Source organism: Podarcis vaucheri (genome assembly GCF_965113315.1).
Source record: "Podarcis vaucheri genome assembly, chromosome: 2".
Lineage (NCBI taxonomy): Eukaryota > Metazoa > Chordata > Lepidosauria > Squamata > Lacertidae > Podarcis > Podarcis vaucheri.
The window spans coordinates 74,477,379-74,498,100 of NC_138760.1; the positions used below are offsets into that span (position 1 = coordinate 74,477,379).

Consider the following 20,722-nt stretch of genomic DNA (forward strand, 5'->3'; position numbering starts at 1 on the left):
GCAAAGCCAGAAACCAAGCTGCTAGCTCAGATGCCACAGGGAAGAGTTGAGGCGTCACAAGGAGCAGTAGTGCTTGCCTTCTAGAGCTGCTGGACAAACCAGTTTCCTGAATTCCACAGGACTGATTCATTCCCTGGAAGGCGATGGGGCCCGGGCAGGTGCCACTGATACAAAGAAATCTGCGGTGCTACAGCTCCAATCCAAAAACACTTGGAAAGCTCAGACGTCCTGGCCCCTCCAGCCATCCTGCATTTGGCATGTGTTTCCTCCAAAGGTCTATGACAGCAGTGTTTCCTTCTTGGCCCCCAGCCCAGAAACCTGGTCTCTACAGCTTTTCCTACTGTGGAGACAAGCGTGTCACTCCACTTTACATTTCTTCCCACTACAGCTGGACATAAGACAGCCTCACAAACATGTACTGTTCACTTTGGTGTTTTTCAGTGGTGGGGTTGTTCCTCAGTTCTATTTCATTTCCTGGACCTGTAGGTGAACATTGCTCAACAATCCTTTCCCACTTTTGTGGTTTATATCCAGCAAAGATGTGGACACTACATTTTTGTCACAAGCCAAGGTCAGAGGTTTTCTGTAGACTAGCTCCTGTTTTTCAGCTGCTGTAGCTTCTGTCTATAAAGAGGACTGCCTGTGGATTCACCTTTGTCAACACTGAGGCACCCAAACAGGTACTGATGCTCCACTGCAAGTCTACTGTACTAGCATTGTGGAAACATAGCACAATTCATCTGCATAAGCGATGGCCAAATTGCTGTGCATGAGCTGGGTGTTTAGCTGTTTTATAAAATTTTAATCAAGGTGTGATTGAAAAAGAAATGCACACATAAGGAAAATAAAATGTCTGGCACATGTTGCCCATTGTTTTCAATGTAATGCCCCAGCTGAAAACCTTAGAAGAGCAATGAGATACCATGTGCATTTCATAAAAGTTGAACGGACTGCAGTCTAGTGTTTTCCAAAAAGTAAGGGACCACTGCTGATTTGCCTCTAGAAGAATAAATATATAGTAAATGAGTTGTTAAGCCTTCATATAAGCCACCAATAAATGAATGTACCATTGGTAATGGAAAGCAGGGATACTTCTTATTTTCCCTTCTTGCCCCAATGGAAGTCCTGTTTAACGCAATGGGACTTACTACTGAGTAGATGTTTATAGGGTTGCACAGTAAAGGTAAAAACCAATACACTGAATTTAAGTTGGAGGTGTAACTGGATGCCACCAGAGCTCTCCCAGAATTGGGCTTATATGGCTCTAGATAAACCAACAGGCTACCTGCATTTTGTATTGGGTGAAGTTTCAAGGGCAGCCCCATGCAGAATTCACTACAGCAATCAAGATGAATATTTACGTAGACATGCTCCTTGAGCAAATATTAAAGGTTGGTACCACCTCTGACACCTTGAGCTGAAGAATTAACAGAAATGCTTCAGAAAAGCCATAGTAAAACATGCCAGGGTTGTGTCACCAGTTGGAGCACTAAAACTGCTAGGATTGGTTGTTCTTAATAGGTACCTTTTTAGATAATGAGCTACTTTTCACAAACTGACAAGTCTCTGCCTGATCTGTCACTGCAGAAACACTTCGTTGGGCTTTCAAACTAAAAGTGAGTTCTGATTAGCTCTAAAAATGGTTCACTCCAGTCCTGCACTGCACGTCATCCGAGCCAAGAATGGTCCGTTCCACCCAGCTGTTGCCCGTTGATGGTTCATTCCAGGCACACCCTATCCGAAAATGAGGATGGTTTGATCCATCATTAGAGAACTTTAGCAGTTATGCCTATATAGGACCGCACCAGGGAAGGAGGCGGCTTGATACGCAATTATTCTTCTGTTGTTCCGGTCCAGAGAAGATTGACGTCTCATTCCGCGACCCTCAGGTTAGCTGTTCTTTTTTCCCCTTCCCCACCCCGGCTGTCCCTGGAAATGGTTCCGTCCAGTGCTCACACCGACCAGTAAAGGAATGTGCCACTGTAATATAAGGGGTGTGCGTGTGTTCTCCACCTCCACAGTACGGTGGTCTAGTCTCGCCCAGAGTGTGTCTGAGTCGAGTTAAAGCCTATGGTGTCCCTCACCTTCCCAGTTTGAACGCTCCGGGCCGTGAAATACACACTCCCAGCCCATAAGGGGCTGCCACAGTACCTTTCTAGGCTAGTACCAAGCGGTTAGGGAGGCCGGGGTGGGTGGGGGGTTTTCCTTTCTGTTCCTCCCTGACACCTTCCCCTTTGCCTCGGGTCTTTATGGCCGCGCCGGGCCAGTGACTGATTGGGCGCTCTTGTCCCGCCTCCTCCAGGGCGCGCGCGGCAGAGGCAAGGCCGGGGCGATGGAACGGTGCGCCTGCGTGGAGAGGGAGCTGGACAAAGTGCTGCAGAAGTTCCTGTGCTACGGCCAGCACTGCGAGCGAGGTCTGGAGGAGCTGCTACGCTACGTCAGTCAACTGAGGGAGGAGCTGGGCGCTGCAGGTACGCGCGGGGGCCTCCGTCTGGCGGTGGCCAGTCTGCTCCTTCCTCTGAGGGAGCGAGGAAGGAAGGACGGGAGGGTTGAGGGCGGCGTCGGGAGCGGCGACAGCTGGCGGCTTCTCGAGTGTACTCCTCATTAGTTCGAAAATATAAGCCCCACCGAGCACAGAATGACCCACCCACATTATTTATTACATTTATATCCCGTTCTTCCAAGAGAGAGTGACCTGTTTTGTCCTTCACAACGACAACCCTGTGAGGTACAGCTTAGGCTGAATCATAGAATCATAGAATCATAGAGTTGGAAGAGACCACAAGGGCCATCGAGTCCAACCCCCTGCCAAGCAGGAAACAATTGTAGTTTTGAGACTACAATTCCCATCATCCCCGACCACTGGTCCTGTTAGCTAGGGATGATGGGAGTTGCAGTCCCAAAACTGAAGGGGAGTGGCTGGCCCAAGATTGCCCAGTTTGGGTTTAAGAGTGGCTAGCTTTATGTGGACACTATGGGGGTAAAAACAACAACCCTGTCGTGTAAGGTAGGCTAACTTGATATTGTGGCAGGGCTGCTCCTTTTCTTTTTAGATGCATCAAATGTGTGAAGTGTTATCCTCAGCTGGCAGATATATAATGTGGGTGGGTGGGTGGGGGAATTTGTAATTCCTGGAGCCCCAAAGGCAATGAAATGTAGCTACAGGGTGCATCATTTGCTTCAGTCATTTTACAACTGAATTAGTTGTGAGTCCCTGTCCAAGGAACCGGAACAAATCTGGTTGCATTGTAAGCTTGAGTTACCAACAGTGGAGTGTGTGGTGTGCTCCTTGTGGTAGCTGGAAGCTTGTGTCAGTGGCGTAGCGTGGGGGGTGCCAGGGGTGCCGGCCGCACCGGGCGCAACTTCTGGGGGGGCGCGCTCGCTGCCTCCGGAGTCGCCGAAGAGCCTCGGGCGCAGGCTGTAGCAGAGCCGCATGTCTCGCGGCGCCCGGCTGAAGGCGCCCGGCAGGCAGCGGTTCTCAGTGCTCACCGCGGAGGACGCGCCAGGCAGCCCCTCCTCACAGCCCTGCCTCCGCCGGTGCTGCTGCAGCTGCTGGGCCGTTGCATTTTCCTCGCCTCTCTGCCCCCCTCCTCCTCCGGGCAAGCGGCGTCGTTTGGGCAGCAGCGCCAGCGGCAACTCGCAGGTTAGGGGTTAGGGGGGGCGCAAATTACTTGCGTTGCCCCGGGTGCTGACAACTCACGCTACGCCGCTGGCTTGTGTGCTTCCTAAAGGAAGTGGTCAGTAGGTTTCTGGGTTAAGATAGGACTTGTATTGTCCATTCTGTAGCTACACAGTTAATAATAATAATAATAATAATAATTTATTATTTATACCCCGCCCATCTGGCTGGGCCTCCCCAGCCACTCTGGGCGGCTTCCATAAAAACCAAAAATACAATAAAATATCACACGTTAAAAACTTCCCTGAACAGGGCTGCCTTAAGATGTCTCCTGAATGTCAGGTAGTTGTTTATCGCCTTGACATCTGCTGGAAGGGTGTTCCACAGGGCGGGCGCCACTACCGAGAAGGCCCTCTGCCTGGTTCCCTGTAGCTTTGCTTCTCGCAATGAGGGAACCGCCAGAAGGCCCTCGGCGCTGGACCTCAGCGTCCGGGCAGAATGATGGGGGTGGAGACGCTCCTTCAGGTATACTGGACCGAGGCCGTTTAGGGCTTTAAAGGTCAGCACCAACACTTTGAATTGTGCTCGGAAACGTACTGGGAGCCAATGCAGGTCTTTCAAGACCGGTGTTATATGGTCTCGGCGGCCGCTCCCAGTCACCAGTCTAGCTGCCGCATTCTGGATTAGTTGTAGTTTCCGAGTCACCTTCAAAGGTAGCCCCACGTAGAGTGCATTGCAGTAGTCCAAGCGGGAGATAACCAGAGCATGCACCACTCTCGCGAGACAGTCCGCAGGCAGATAGGGTCTCAGCCTACGTACCAGATGGAGCTGGTAAACAGCTGCCCTGGACACAGATTTGACCTGTGCCTCCATGGACAGCTGTGAGTCCAAAATGACTCCCAGGCTGCGCACCTGGTCCTTCAGGGGCACAGTTACCCCATTCAGGACCAGGGAATCCTCCACACCTGCCCGCCTTCTGTCCCCCAAGAACAGTACTTCTGTCTTGTCAGGATTCAACCTCAATCTGTTAGCCGCCATCCATCCTCCAACCGCCTCCAGACACTCACACAGGACCTTCACCGCCTTCACTGGTTCTGATTTAAAAGAGAGGTAGAGCTGGGTATCATCCGCATACTGATGAACACCCAGCCCAAACCTCCTGATGATCTCTCCCAGCGGCCGCATGTAGATGTTGAAAAGCATGGGGGAGAGGACAGAACCCTGAGGCACCCCACAAGTGAGAGCCCAGGGGTCTGAACACTCATCCCCCACCACCACTTTCTGAACACGGCCCAGGAGGAAGGAGCGGAACCACTGTATAACAGTGCCCCCAGCTCCCAGCCCCTCAAGACAGTCCAGAAGGATGCTATGGTCGATGGTATCGAACGCCGCTGAGAGATCCAGCAGAACTAGGAAACAGCTCTCACCTTTGTCCCTAGCCCGCCGGAGATCATCAACCAGTGCGACCAAGGCAGTTTCAGTCCCATGATGAGGCCTGAATCCCGACTGGAAGGGATCCAAATGGTCCGCTTCTTCCAGGCGTGCCTGGAGTTGTTCGGCAACCGCTCGCTCAATCACCTTGCCCAGGAATGGAAGATTTGAGACTGGGCGATAGTTGGCCATCGTGGCCGCATCTAGAGATGGTTTTTTAAGAAGCGGTTTAATAACCGCCTCTTTCAGCGGGTCTGGGAAGGCCCCCTCACGGAGGGAAGCATTCACCACCCCACGAAGCCCATCGCCCAGCCCTTCCCGGCTTGCTTTTATTAGCCAGGATGGGCAAGGATCCAGGAGACAGGTGGTTGGTTTCACTCGTCCAAGCAGCCTGTCCACATCCTCGGAGGCAACAGATTGGAATTGATCCCACTCAACTTGACCAGACAGAACTCTTGCACTCTCCCGCCCCGGCCCTGCTCCCACGGTGGAGTCTACTTCTTCCCGAATCTGAGCGGTTTTATCTGCAAAAAACTTTGCAAAATCATTGCAGGAGAACATGTGGCCCGTACTGGGCCCCGATGTTGCAGGTGGTTCCGCTAAATTGTGAACCACCTGAAAAAGTCTCCTGCTGCTGTTTTCTGCAGATGCAATAGAGGCGGTGAAGAAATTCTTCTTCGCCGTTGCTATCGCCACTTGGTAGGCTCGACGTTGAGCTCTAACCTGTGTCCGGTCAGATTCGGAATGAGTTCTCCGCCACCGGCGCTCTAGCCGTCTCAACGATTGTTTCATTGCCCTCAGATCCGTGGAAAACCACGGGGCTGTCCGGGCTCCATGCAATCGGAGAGGGCGCTTCGGAGCCAAACAGTCAATAGCCCTGGTTAACTCCACATTCCAGCGGGCCACCAGGGAATCAGCTGAAAGGCCATCAACATGGGATAAAGCATCCCCTACCACTCTCTGGAAACCATTTGGATCCATTAAGTGGCGGGGGCGGACCATCCGAATTGGTCCCACCTCCCTGCCGAGGGGATGGGTCGCAGAGAAGTCCAGTTGCACCAGGAAGTGATCTGACCATGGCACTTCTTTCGTTTCGCTTTTACTTAGTGTCAGATCACCAACATCCATAGAGGTAAACACCAGGTCCAAGGCATGTCCACGGCTATGGGTTGGGCCAGACTTATTCAGGGACAGCCCCATGGAGGCCATGCTTTCCACGAAGTCCCGAGCGGCCCCTTGTAAGGTCGTGTCGGCATGGATGTTAAAATCCCCTAGGACGACCAAGCTAGGTGTCTCCAGGAGAACATCCGCCACGACCTGAAGCAGCTCGGGCAGGGAATCCTTGGCGCAGCGGGGAGGTCGGTACACCAAAAGGAATCCTGTACTGCCCCTATTGCCCAACTTCCAGAACATGCACTCAGAAAACTGGGTCTTCCCAATAGGACGCCTGGTGCAAACTAATGACTTCCTAAAAATCACTGCAACCCCCCCTCCCCGCCCACATGACCTGGGTTGCTGTGCGTAAGAGAAACCTGGTGGACAAGCAGCGGCAAGAACAGGCCCATCTGCTTCATCCAACCAAGTCTCTGTTACACATGCCAGGTCAAATCCTCCATCCATGATCAAGTCATGGATGGCAGTGGTCTTCTGAATCATTGACCTGGCATTGCACAGCAGCACCTTCAGGCTATGTGGGTATCCCTTGCTGATTCTAGTATCCGTCCGGACAGGACCAGACCCGGAGGCAGGGATAGTCCTCAGACAACGACTAAACCTGCCTCCTCTGTAATGACATGGTCTGGTCTTAGCGTAACTCCTCCTCCTACCCGTGATCACTGAGATCGGTTGTCCCAGTGCATCCCCCCCTGTGGAACATGCCCCAGCCATTTTGTGGGCTGGGGCCCACTCCCCGGCAGCCCTGACCCCTCCCCCTAAAAACAAAATAACACCTTAAACAAACAAACAAAACCAATACAACAATACAAACAAAAAATATAAAAATTACAAAAACATCAAAATAAAAAAATAATAATTCCCCAAGCCCAACCAAACATCAATCCCACCCCCACCCCCCACATACAAAAAATCCAGAAAAAATTTTTTATAAAACATTTTAAAAACACTCTGTGCCTCTCCGGCAGTAACAACTGTCCTAGTGAGGCCTGTCAGGCCCCGCCCTGGGCCAGGTGGTAAGTGGCAGGGAGGAGCAGGGCCCTCAAGCACTCACTCAGGGAGCCTTCCTGGGCAGCAGGCCGCAAGCAGCACACAGTCCTTATGAGGCCCCAGGCCCCGCCCCAGGCCAGATGGTAAGTGGCAAGAGCAGGGCCCTCAAGCACTCACTCAGGGAGTCTTCCTGGGCAGCAGGCCGCAAGCAGCACACAGTCCTTATGAGGCCCACACATTTCTAACTTCTTACCCTGCCATCAGCCTGAGTCTGGACCAGTCGTGGAACAGGTTACAGTCGTACCTCGGTTTACAAGCTTAATCCGATCCTGAAGTCTGTTCTTAAACCAAATACATTCTTCAACCAAGGCACACTTTCCCTAATGAGGCCTCTTGCTGCCGGTGCCTTTCCAACGTTCGGCTTCCATTTGTAGACTGAGGTAAAGTTCGCAAACCAGAACACCACTTCCGGTTTTGTGGAGTTTGTAAACCGTGTCGTTTGTAAACAGGACTGTTCGTAAACCAAGGTATCACTGTACCGTTTGAAGTCCTCGAAACTTTTGAAACAGAAGCCAAAGAATGGTTGATCGAAGACAGCCATAAATATTGTATACGTTGGCATAATGTAGAGTTGTTCAGGTATCAGTGGTAGTGCTATTGACCTGAAGATACAAATTTCCCACAAATATGAAGTAACTGTGGAGGAGGATGTACTGAAATATCTTCAGGAATGACAGTACTGATAGATTGTGATCCATCTTGGTAGGGAAGTTGATGTTTACAACCTCAACCTCTACCTCTTTGTTTGCTGGAACAGTGTCTCTGGGAGACTATCAGTACATTGAAACTTCAAGGAAATCTCTGACAAAAGGTAAATTTTGGCATGAGTTTGCTGAACCAGAATTTATCAATAAAGTTGTTTGTTTAGGACTCAGAACCAAGGTTTTCTCTTAGGACTAATGATGATAAATTGGCACAGCAAAGATTGTGTTAACCAATGAAAGCTATTGTTTATGTTACTAATAGATTAGTGAAAAGGTTGAATGTGTGTTTTGCTTTTATAGAACGTTTTCCTGTTTTCTTGGAGCATATTATACCATAATTTATATATCATCTACAGTATTTGAAAGCAGCAAGATTCCTAGAATTGGTTTTGAGTGTTCCTGCTCTAGAAGCAGTGGGGAAAGCCAGTGTGGTGTCATGGTTAGAGTGCTGGACTAGGACTTGGGAGACCAGTATATAAATCCCTATGTGACCATGAAAGCTCATCGGATGACCTTGAGCTGGTCACTATCTCTCAGCTTATCCTACCTCATACGGTTGTTTTGAGGATAAAAAGGAAAGAGGGAGAATTACATATGTCACCTTGAGTTCCTTGGAAGAAAAGTGGGATAGATGTAATAATAAATAGATAAAATTAGGATCCCACCCACCCATAGCCCCATAATCTGTTCATTCTCTTACTGGTGAGCATAAATTTCTCCCAAGACTAAGATCTGGGGGGGGGGGGGGGACCGTTGGCTTCTGTTAATTCCTACCTGTTCCAGATCAGATTTGTAAGCAAGTAGTAATGGGGGACTTCAATTACCCGGATATTTGTTGGATGTCAAACTCAGCCAAGAGCATAAGGTCAAACAGATTCCTCACTGGCCTTGCAGACAACTTCATTGTCCAGAAAGTGGGTGAAGCAACAAGAGGAACAGCCATTTTAGATCTGGTCCTAACCAATGTTGATGACCTGGTTAGTGGGGTAGAAGTGGAAGGATCATTAGGCGCGAGTGATCATGCTCTTCTGAAGTTTACTATACAGCGGAAAGGAGCAGCCAAGCATACTAGGACTCAATTTCTTGACTTTAAGAAAGCCGACTTCATAAAACTTAGGGAAGTGCTGGGTGAGATCCCATGGACAGTAATACTAAAAGGAAAGGGAGTTCATGATGGCTGGGAGTTTGTTAAGAGGGAGATAGTAAAAGCACAACTTCAGGCAATACCAATGAGACGGAAACATGGAAGGTGCCTAAAGAAGCCAGGGTGGCTATCTAAAGAACTTTTAACTGAGTTAAGATTAAAAAAGGATGTGTACAAAAAATGGAAAAGGGGGGAAACCACCAAAGAGGAATTCAAAGAAATAGCCAGCACATGTAGACACAAAGTCAGAAAAGCTAAAGCACAGAATGAACTCAGGCTTGCTAGAGAGGTTAAAAGCAACAAAAAAGGCTTTTATGGGTATGTCCGTAGCAAAAGGAAGAACAAAGAAACAGTGGGTCACTCAGAGGAGAAGATGGTGAAATGCAAACAGGGGACACAGAAAGGGCTGAACTCCTCAATGCCTTCTTTGCCTCAGTCTTCTCCGATAAAGAAAACAATGCCCGACCTGAAGAATTTGGAGCAAATGATTCAGCAGAGAAACACAGCCCAGAATAACTAAGGAGATAGTACAAGAATACTTGGCTAGTTTAGATGTATTCAAGTCTCCAGGGCCAGATGAACTGCATCCAAGAGTATTAAAAGAACTGGCAGATGTGATCTCAGAACTACTGGCAGTCATCTTTGAGAATTCCTGGAGAACAGGCGAAGTCCCGGCAGACTGGAGGAGGGCAAATGTTGTCCCTATTTTCAAAAAGGGGAAAAGAGAGGACCCAAATAATTATCGCCCAGTCAGTCTGACATCAATACCAGGGAAGATTGTGGAGCAGATCATTAAGCAAACAGTCTGTGAGCACCTAGAAAGGAATGCTGTGATCACCAATAGTCAGCATGGATTTCTGAAAAATAAGTCATGTCAGACTAACCTGATCTCGTTTTTTGACAGAATTACAAGCCTGGTAGATGAAGGGAACGCAGTGGAAGTAGCCTACCTTGATTTCAGCAAGGCATTTGACAAGTTGCCCCATGATATTCTTGTAAAGAAGCTGGTAAAATGCGGTCTTGACTATGCTACCACTCAGTGGATTTGTAACTGGCTGACTGACCGAACCCAAAGGGTGCTCATCAATGGTTCCTCTTCATCCTGGAGAAGAGTGACTAGTGGGGTGCCACAGGGTTCTGTCTTGGGCCCGGTCTTATTCAACATCTTTATCAACGACTTGGATGATGGACTCAAGGGTATCCTGATCAAATTTGCAGATGACACCAAACTGGGAGGGGTGGCTAACACCCCAGAGGACAGGATCACACTTCAAAACGACCTTGACAGATTAGAGAACTGGGCCAAAACAAACAAGATGAACTTTAACAGGGAGAAATGTAAAGTATTGCACTTGGGCAAAAAAAAACGAGAGGCACAAATACAAGATGGGTGACACCTGGCTTGAGAGCAGTACATGTGAAAAGGATCTAGGAGTCTTGGTTGACCACAAACTTGACGAGCCAACAGTGTGACGTGGCAGCTAAAAAAGCCAATGCAATTCTGGGCTGCATCAATAGGAGCATAGCATCTAGATCAAGGGAAGTAATAGTGCCACTGTATTCTGCTCTGGTCAGACCTCACCTGGAGTACTGTGTCCAGTTCTGGGCACCACAGTTCAAGAAGGACACTGACAAACTGGAACGTGTCCAGAGGAGGGCAACCAAAATGGTCAAAGGCCTGGAAACGATGCCTTATGAGGAACGGCTAAGGGAGCTGGGCATGTTTAGCCTGGAGAAGAGGAGGTTAAGGGGTGATATGATAGCCATGTTCAAATATATAAAAGGATGTCATATAGAGGAGGGAGAAAGGTTGTTTTCTGCTGCTCCAGAGCAATGGATCCAAACTACAAGAAAGAAGATTCCACCTAAACATTAGGAAGAACTTCCTGACGGTAAGAGCTGTTCGACAGTGGAATTTGCTGCCAAGGAGTGTGGTGCATTCTCCTTCTTTGGAGGTCTTTAAGCAGGGGCTTGATAACCATATGTCAGGAGTGCTCTGATGGTGTTTCCTGCTTGGCAGGGGGTTGGACTCGATGGCCCTTGTGGTCTCTTCCAACTCTATGATTCTATGATTCTATGAATAAGGAAGTGTTGCTCTGTAGACTACAGGTAATTTGCATCTTACATGATGGTTCAGTTCTGGGAGTCCACATGTAAATGCAAAAATGTGCAAAACCGGGAACTGGTCATCTTTGGGTGTGAGGGCTCCAGGATGTTGCCAGAGCCCTAGCACTGCCTTCCCAAAGCCAGGTAAGTCGGTAATCACAGCCTTGTGCGGGTGGGTGGAGAATAAATAAATGGAGAGTGGGTTTCCCCTGCTCTCCATGTATTTAATAATTCTTCTTCCTTAGCGATCACTCGTAGCTGAGTAAGATTGTCTTCCATAAACACGGTTTTAACAATGAGTCCATAAGTGACTGTGGAGGCCAATGCTGGCTCCACATGTCCTTCTACAGTGGGGACATTGGATTCCGGGTGGGAGTTGATCACGGTGTGGATTTGCCAAGCATGCCTTCCTCTTAGCACATTTCTCCCTTGCATCTGGAGTTTGAGTGTCTTCAAAGCCCATGACACCTTTGGTAAAGGCTGTTCTCCAATTGGAGCGCTCGCAGGCAAGTGTTTCCCAATTGTTGCTGTTTATACTACTTTTTTAATACCCCCCTGCACACAGCTGCCATTGTGTAAGTAAAATAAGTGTAAGATATGAGTTACCTGTATACTCTTGAACTGGCACCTACACTAATATATAATTGCTGCTTCTCCTGCAGCCTTGCAACGAACGCCACTGTCTGCTACTCTCTCCCTGGTTATGTCCCAATGCTGTAAGAAGATCAAAGACACAGTGCAGAACCTAGCTTCAGACCACAAAGACATTCACAGCAGTATCTCTCGTGTGGGCAAAGCAATCGATAGGGTGAGTAGGTTTCAGGAGCAAGGTGGGAACCCAAGCATTTAAAACTGAAAACTTGATGAGTTTTGAGAGCAAATGTTTTTCTTGCATGTGCTCCATCACCCTATATAGAGCTCATTATTGAAACATGGGTCTTTAATGGATTAGTGCCGTGTGCATCTTCTCTCCTGTATTGTGCTTTGACTACATCCACACTGCCTGATTTTACCCAGGCCCACAAATGTCTCCCTGTTTTTCCAACCTGCAGAACTAGTGTCTTTCCTCTGTGTTAACACTGAAACCTAGAATTCTGCATAAAAGAAAACAGTCATACCTCAGGTTGCCAACGCTGTGGGTTGCACATTTTCGGGTTACAGACATGCTGAACCCGGAAGTACTGGAATGGATTACTTCCGGGTTTTGGCGCTCACGCATGCACAGAAGCGCTAAATCATGCTTTGCGCATGCGCAGAAGTGCCAAATCATGTCACACGCGTGCACAGACGCGGTGCTGCGGGTTGTGAACACTGCAGGTTGCGAACATGCCTCCCGCATGGATCACGTTCGCATTCCAAGGTTCCACTGTATTAGATTGTCCAGAGTTCAGTATTTCTAGTAAACACAGGTGTGCTTTGTATTGGCTAAACAAGGGTGGCTCCTGTTTTTTCTTTTTCTTCACAGACATGGTTTAAATGGGATTAGTTTTGGTTTTGCGGGGCTAGGAGTAAAAGCATGGGGGGCATTAAGCAGAAGAATCAGAGTTGAATCTTGTGAGAATTTCCTTGACTATTGCCAAGGAGAGGGATATTATTTAAGCCTTGATAGTGAACATGACTAGAAACCATTGCAAACTCTGTTCATGCCATGATAATGTGATCTCTCTGCAGTTGCCAGGATGGCAACCCACTTTGCTTTCCAGCATGCACAAGTTCCATCAAATGACTACACCCCCTTTTTAAATTCAAAGCTGGAGAACTAGTGGCAAGCACTGTGGGAAGCCCAGATCATGAATAAGTGTTTGGAGTTGAAACCAGTAAATCAGCTGTTGTCATTTAAGAAATTGAAGGAAGTTCTCCTGCCTCAACTGAGGATTGGGCCTAGGGTCCCTCCCCATCAGTATCTATGGAGAAGAAGACTTAACCCATGTGCTTTCCTTTTGCTGTTACATCAAGAGCATCCACATTTCTCCAGCACACAACAAGCCTTTCTATCTATCCAATTCCTTGCTCTGAGGTTCCTTAGCTCTGTTGCTTGCCAGTCGTCTTTTCTCTCAGACTGTTTAAATTACTGGAAACAAGTTACTGACAAGAATGCCCCTGAATTTGAAAAAAGACTTGCATGGGGTGCAATATGGCTGCCACTACTATGTCCAAAACTTCAGTATACTTCTCTAGCTGTCTGTAGATACTGCCAAATTCATAGTGATATGGGATGACAGCTAGTATTGTACTCAATGCTGATGGAAAGCCACTTATTGTTCTAGGATCTGGAATACTACTTGTTATGGGGCTTTCTTTAGTGAATGACTGACTCCTTGTTCTGTTCCAGCATTTTGATGCTGATTTGTGTGGCATTGTTCCTGCTATGGTCTGGGAGTCTCAAGAGAAGCAGATCCTGGTGTTGGCCATCATAGAGCACCTCTATCAACAAGGGATGCTGGGAGTGGCAGAGGAACTGTGTCAGGTACAGGGGTTTGAGGAGATGGAAGTGCAAATGTTATTTGCATGGTGTATGGGAACCGATAGTTGTATCTCTACATTGTGCCACGGCGCTGCTTGGTATTGGCCATTGAGATGTGCCAGGAAAGGTCTCTGTTTACTGCTTGCATATGCAGGAGGATCAGAAGCTTGAACCTCCCAGCCAGTTCCACTGCAAAGTACAAGCAGCTGCCTATTCTGCTGCCTGTTCTATCCAACCTGCAGAGGATGGATATGTACTTGACAGCCTCCCTCTGGGAATATTTACCTTGCCTTGAGCCTTGTTCTAATTTGGCTTGCCCTTCCACAGGAATCCACTGTGAATGTGGATGTAGACTTTAAAAAGCCATTCCTGGAACTTAACAGCATATTGGAAGCTCTGCACAAACAGGATCTGGAGCCTGCTCTGAGGTAAGAATGATGAGCTATATTCTGTTTCCCCTCTTAGGAAGTACTGTGGGGGAGGAAACGGAGTCCTAACACGATGATTTTGAAGTAGAGCCTATGGCAAGGGCCATTGGGGGAACCACACTCCTCATTATCAGTGAGCCTATCCACTCTGTGGGTCTGCCATCTTTTCTCTTCCAACAAGCACCAAGAAGGTCTGTTTGTTTTGTTTTCACTCATCTTCTACACAAGGCCAGGGTATTCCTGTAATAAGATACCTGAACTTGTGAGCTCACTACATGCTGAGAAAATGCTGCTTCAACCTGCCTCAGACCAGGTCGTCCACAAATATTAGCTTGGATTGGAGTTGCACCCACTTTAAGGGCAGCTTTCTATGTAGATGATGGCATTGAGCAGTGTTGTCTCTTGCTCAGTTGGGCAGTCTTTCACCGACAGCAGCTGGCAGAAATGAACAGCAATCTGGAGTTCCGGCTGCATCGACTCCACTTCATCAGGCTCCTTGCTGGCGGTCCAGGCAAGGAGCTAGAGGCCCTGAACTACGCACGCCATTTCCAGCCCTTTGCTCACCTGCATCAGCAAGGTGAGGCTGTTTCCAGAAGCCTACTCTGCTACTTGCTCCTTGGGAGGAGCTTTCTTGCCTTTAGGCTCTTTCTCTGGGCCTTGCCGCACCCAATAAAATGGGCTCCTATTTTGTTGCTTCAAAGTGTTTGGAGTTTCCCTTTTTAGTAGGGGAAGTCTTGGGAGTTGTTGACTCAGTCTGGTCATTGTCATAGGTATCACCATTTCCCAATAACTGGTTCCATAACAGGCCAGCCCCGTTAGCAAAAGTATGTTTACCTGAGTGCTGCTTCCTGCATTTGTCATCTGCAGAGATCCAGGTGATGATGGGCAGCCTGGTGTACCTGCGCTTGGGCCTTAAGAATTCTCCATATAGGCATCTTCTGGATGAGAGTCAGTGGACTGAGATTTGTGAGATATTCACTCGTGATGCCTGTGCCCTATTAGGTCTCTCAGTGGAGTCACCTCTGAGTGTCAGGTAAAGCTTGTTATGGGTGGGACTGGCGGTGGATTGAGCAGTGCTGAGCTATCTCCTCCCTCCTTCTCTCTTGGCAGCTTTGCTGCAGGATGTGTAGCACTGCCGGTGCTGATGAACATCAAGGCTGTGATTGAGCAGAGACAGTGCACGGGTGTCTGGAGCCACAAAGATGAGCTGCCTGTGAGTGCCTGGCCCATTCAGGGGTAGGGTGCTATGAGAGAGCTGCAGGGTGGGGATATTTTTGTGGAAGAAAATTAACAATAACAACCAGGTCATGGGCCTAATTATTTTCTGCTTGTTTTATCAGATTGAAATTGAGCTTGGGATGAAATGCTGGTACCACTCGGTCTTTGCGTGTCCCATTTTGCGCCAGCAGACAACTGATTCTAATCCACCCATCAAGCTCATCTGTGGGCATGTTATTTCTCGAGATGCCCTTAACAAGCTCATCAATGGAGGGAAGTGAGTGGTTTTTACAAACTGTTGTTACTTTCCTCAATTCTGGGAGGCTGTGGATGACGAACTCTTGCCTGAAAACTTGAAGTATCCAGGGTCTCCTGCCTGTGAAGTGCTGTGGTCACCCCGACAGGATTAGATTCCCCACATGTCTCATTTCCATGTACTGTATTTTTTGCTCTATAAGACACATTTTCCCCCTCCTAAAAAGTAGGGAAATGGGGGACTTCCGGGTTGGCGCCATCGCCGAATGGCGGACTCCCTCCGAGCTCCGGAGGGAGTCTGCTCGGCAGGGGCTGGGTCCTACCGCGCCGGCGACGCGGGGACCCTTAGAAACCACGGGAACGGATCCCGTGGACATGGTGACTCGGCTGGCACCGTTATCGCTCTCCCGGCTTGTGAAAGAGCCTTTTTAAAGGCTACGGATCGGGCGCCGGGGAGTAGCGTGGTGCTTTGAGTCCTCCGCTTCCCCTGCCGGGCGCAGCCGCATGCCATTCGGCGGAGAGCGCTGGCTTCTTCCAAAGGAAATTCGGACAATTGATCAACAACCCGTGAGTAATTGGGCAACCGGGTTTAAAAGGAGGAAAAAAGAAAATTTTTTCCGGATTTGGCACGAGCGGGAGGGGATCCAAAAAAGGAAGTCAGTCCCCTCCCTGATTGTAAACATGCTAAAACAAGGACTGAGAAACCAAGATCTATTCAGAAGCTTATTGATGATAAAAATTACCAACTCCACGATGTGAATTATAAGAACTGTGCTGGAGGAGAGGAGTCGAGGGTGAGGAAAAAGCAACCCCCCCCCTGGGAACCGGGGCGATTCGGACAGCCTGGCGAAGAGAGATGGAGATTTTGACAGCTGTCAAAGGAGCTGTCAAAACTGGAAATTATAAAGAGGACTTTGCTACAAGTTCTTTGCTGGTTAATTTTGTTACAATTTGATATAAATATGGATATAAACTGTCGGGAAAAAGAAACAACAAATTGACTTTTGGATTAGAGGATACAAAGTTATTGTAATCCCTCTAGAGGGGATTCGGGACATTACAAGTGTCGCATGTGGAAAACTACTCTGGGATGTGTAAAGGTCTTATCTCCTGGGAAAGCTGCAGAACTGAAATATTATTTTGTCTACAGAGGTGACTATAACACAATAGAATCTTCTATTGAAGCAAGAAAGGAACTGGACGTAAGTCTGTGTCCCTGAATAACAAACCTCTATAGAGACGTTAAATTTTGGAACAAGAATGTTTTGACAGCTGAACAAGACAGAAACCTGAGAAACCAAGAAATAAAAGAGTAGATGACTGAATACGACACGGAAAGAATAATGGGAGGAGCAACAAAAGATTAAAGAAAATTAAAGGCCTCTATTAGATTGGATTTTCGACGTTAAACATCATTAAGACAATCAAATCCGAAGAAAACAGCAGGATGGACTGAGATAAATTTGGCTGTGGACTTAAGATCTCCAGGCCGACAACATACAGACAAATGGACATGGGGAATCAAAACCGGGGAAGGGAGGGGGAACCTTAGAATCCAAAGGCTTTGTAACCAACTTTTTGAATTTCTCTATACTTTCTATCTTATATTCTTTATAACTTTGATATTTTACGTTTCTGTTTTTTCTTTTTTTTTAGAAAGGGGGAACTCGTGGAAGAAATGAGAGCGGATCTTGGGGAAAATTTTGTTTTATTGTAAGACGAGGAGTGATGCTAAGATGGTGTAAATTTAAATTGGTTTATGAGTATAATATATTAGGTTTAATTGGGGATGAGAACTTGTGGAACCAACTTAGATAAAGGGGAATACAATCGGGAGGGGAAGGAGGAAGTCCCAGAAAGAAGGTTATGAAAAGAAGGGTCTAAGTTAGTTTCTCTTTTTCTTTCTTTCCTTTATCTTTCTTATTTTCCTATTCTGTTATTATTGGAAATTTTAATAAATATGATTATAAAAAAAAAAAAAAGTAGGGAAATGTGTGTGCGTCTTATGGAGCGAATGCAGGCTGCACAGCTATTCCAGAAGCCAGAACAGTGAGAGGGATTGCTGGCCTTCATCCCGCTGCCCTGAAGAGGCTGCGCAGCTGTCCCAGAAGCCAGAAGAGCAAGAGGGATCAGTGCGCACCGATCTCTCTTGCTGTTCTGGCTTCGGAGATAGCCACACAAAGCCTCTTGAGTGCAGCGGGATCGCTCCTGCATGTTCGTTCAAGAGGCTTTGCACTGCTTTCTTGTTTCTTGTTTTCCTCCTCTAAAAACTAGGTGCATCTTATGGTCGCGTGCGTCTTATAGAGCGAAAAAAACAGCAGTTTCTCACTATCATTTTATTTTTTGGACTACATGTTAGTTTCACTGTGTCTGCTGCCCTCTGCTGGGTAACTAGGTCATACTGCAGTTGCTATAGTAAGGGGGACCTTAGCACTTCTCCTTGTAGTTTCTTAGTAACTGGCAAGCCCAAGGCCAAATCAGACTTGTTAACAGGGCAGAGAAGAGTGAGGTAGTGGACCAAACACCAGGACTTGCTAGTGGTCTACTGGAAGTATGGGTCTGGGTCAGCTTCCTGCTTATCTGATTTAGTGGTCTGGTAGGACTACTTGCCAATGAGAATTCTAAGGCCTTGTTTTGATTCTGATCTTTCTTTGTGCAGGCTGAAGTGTCCATATTGTCCCATGGAGCAGAGCCCAGCTGATGGAAAACGCCTAATCTTTTGATAATGGCATGCCTTGGAGATGTTCTGTTGATAATAGGCTATTGGGATAATGCTTGATGGAAGGTGGCATATGCTGGCAGGAATGGTCTTCTTCTGTGAACAGTATTAGCTGCTACACTCTGGAAACTGACTGTAGCTCACTGGGCCAGAGGAGAGCAATCTTATGTCTACTGTAAGCCAAGCCACATTATTCTGTACTCCTCGCAACATACTGCTTCCTAGGATTCTTCCTGGGAGCTTTAACTGGCAGTGATCCTTCCTAGCAAGATGGTTTACACTCTCCCCATGCATAGCTCTACTTGTTGAGATACAGCTTGTATCACAAATAGTACACAGGGAGCTGTTGCTATTTTTAAAACACTTCAAGATAAATCTAGGTCTTTTTTCTGTTTCAATCCATCAGTTTGAGGGGGGGGGGGGGAGTCTTAGAGCTGCCTTTCTCTTCCCACTGTCCAGTATGTGCTTTTGACAATGGGAAGGATGGAATTTAAGTTGGGAGAAGTATGCTAGAAACTTGGCTTACTGCTATTTTGAAGAAAAGTTTAAAATAGGTTGGAAATGCAATGGTGAAAATATATGAATCAGCAAAGGTGGAGTTTGGGGCCTCTGTGTACTAATACACAGTGTGGCTCTTCAAAAAACAAGGTATAAGTAATAAGGTGTATTGTTTCCTAATGAAAATAACACAAGTGAAAAACTGGGACAGCACTATATTAAAGAAATTCATACTTTATGACAGGTACATGATAGCAGCTTGCTGCTTTTGAGTGTTAGAAAGCCTAGCAAAGCTACTTTATCCATTGTGAAGGAGTAGAAAATGGAGAGTACCATGACTTTGTGCAGGTTGAGAAAGCTGGTAGAATAGTAACTATCATTGAGACATCCTTAAAAGTAGGTATACAGTCTATTTTATTCAAGAAATTTGAAGTAATCCTTTCCCCTCTTGCTGACAATTCACAGCATTTGCAAGTACTCATTAAGGTTACAGAAACACATCAGAATCTGACTAGGTGAACTATTTTAGGCAATGGTCCTAAAAAAGCTGTAATATGCGAGAATGGGGGTATGGATAATTAACAGGGATCTTGAATCTGATTTAGAGATTTGAACTCCCTTGGAACTAGATCCGAAAGTAATATTAAAACAACTGGCAGTGTTTAAATCTGTGTTGCTTGAAGTCTGAACTTAGCTTTGAAAGCTGTGCCCATTTTTATTAGAACGGTGAGGGTAAATAGATTAAAGCTGTAGGCGCAGGAGTTGGGGCCTACAAGTTGCACTTTAGATTTTTGTTGTTTAAAAAATGCAGTAGTTTGAAGTATCTGGAATAACAGTGGATGTGAAGATCTGCACTACCCTGGAGAGACATTTAAAGATACTTTTCTGATGCCACAGAAACCCTTTGACATCAAAGGGTTTTCTCACACTGCATGTATTCTTAGTTTTTCTTCCTCCGAGGCACCAGGAACTGTTAAACCCAGGATAGAGATGGATGGCATGGAAATACAGCTAAATAAATTTCTTTTCAGCAAACTTGTGTATGGTTTTTGGTGTTGATATATTTAGAACCAAAAAGAAACGTTTTCCTTAAAGCAGACACGTTCTTGACAATATTGCTTTTAAAGCCTCCCAGCAGAGCAACTCTTACACAAGTGTAGTAATAATAATAATTTATTATTTATACCCCCGCCCATCTGGCTGGGTTTCCCCAGCCACTCCGGGTGGCTTCCAACAAAATATTAAAATACAGCAGTCTGTCAAGCATTAAAGGCTTCCCTAAACAGGGCTGCCTTCAGATGTCTTCTAAAAGTCTGGTAGTTGTTTTTCTCTTTGATATCTGGTGGGAGGGTGTTCCACAGGGCGGGTGCCACTACTGAGAAGGCCCTCTGCCTGGTTCCCTGTAACTTGGCTTCTCGCAGCGAGGAAACCGCGAGAAGGCCCTCGGCGCTGGACTTATCTGAACTATCCATCTCTCTTCACCATGCATTCTGTGTTTGCTTGTATTATTTATTTTTATTTTATTAAATATATACCCCACCTTTCCTCCAAGGAGCTCGAGGTGGCATAAATGGCTTTCCCTCCCCATAAAACACAAGAATCTTATGAGGCAGTGATGGCAGTGACTACTAGTCCAAGGTCACTCAGTGAACTTCATGGCAAGTGGGGATTTGAACTTTGAACTTGCAGGCCCTAGTCCAACACTACACCACAGTGGTCTAGATCAGTGTTCCCCAACCTTGGGTCTCCAGCTGTTTTCGGACTACAATTCCCATCATCCTTGACCACTGGTGTTGCTAGCGAGGGATGATGGGAGTTGTAGTCCAAAAACAGCTGGAGACCCAAGGTTGGGGAACACTGGTCTAGATTACATAAGTCTGGAGAAGGGAAGTAGCTGGAGGCTAACTAAGGCT

The 20,722-nt window shown here is 47.1% G+C and overlaps 1 protein-coding gene across 3 annotated transcripts; it reads left to right on the plus strand.

Moving 5' to 3' along the window:
• Positions 1-1,750: 1,750 nt before the first annotated feature.
• On the plus strand, positions 1,751-19,844 carry RMND5B (required for meiotic nuclear division 5 homolog B). Of its 3 annotated transcripts, none has more exons than XM_082213268.1 (10): positions 1,751-1,889; positions 2,303-2,471; positions 11,890-12,035; positions 13,560-13,694; positions 14,019-14,119; positions 14,530-14,696; positions 14,987-15,152; positions 15,230-15,332; positions 15,460-15,614; positions 18,252-19,844. In XM_082213268.1, exons 2-10 carry the CDS (start codon positions 2,333-2,335, stop codon positions 18,313-18,315), a joined length of 1,176 nt encoding a protein of 391 aa, XP_082069394.1. In that variant the 5' UTR covers positions 1,751-1,889; positions 2,303-2,332; the 3' UTR covers positions 18,316-19,844. The 3 variants fall into 3 exon arrangements, with proteins under 3 accessions (XP_082069394.1, XP_082069395.1, XP_082069396.1); XM_082213269.1 differs by lacking the exon at positions 1,751-1,889 and adding an exon at positions 1,978-2,159; XM_082213270.1 differs by lacking the exons at positions 1,751-1,889; positions 2,303-2,471 and adding an exon at positions 11,216-11,371.
• Positions 19,845-20,722: the final 878 nt, after the last annotated feature.

Coding starts and splice junctions, on each gene's coding strand:
- RMND5B (XM_082213268.1), top strand. CDS start 2,333: ATGGAACGGTGCGCCTGCGTGGAGAGGGAGCTGGACAAAGTGCTGCAG. Junction 13,695..14,018: donor TGGCAGAGGAACTGTGTCAG/GTACAGGGGTTT, acceptor GCCCTTCCACAG/GAATCCACTGTGAATGTGGA. Junction 14,697..14,986: donor TGCTCACCTGCATCAGCAAG/GTGAGGCTGTTT, acceptor TGTCATCTGCAG/AGATCCAGGTGATGATGGGC.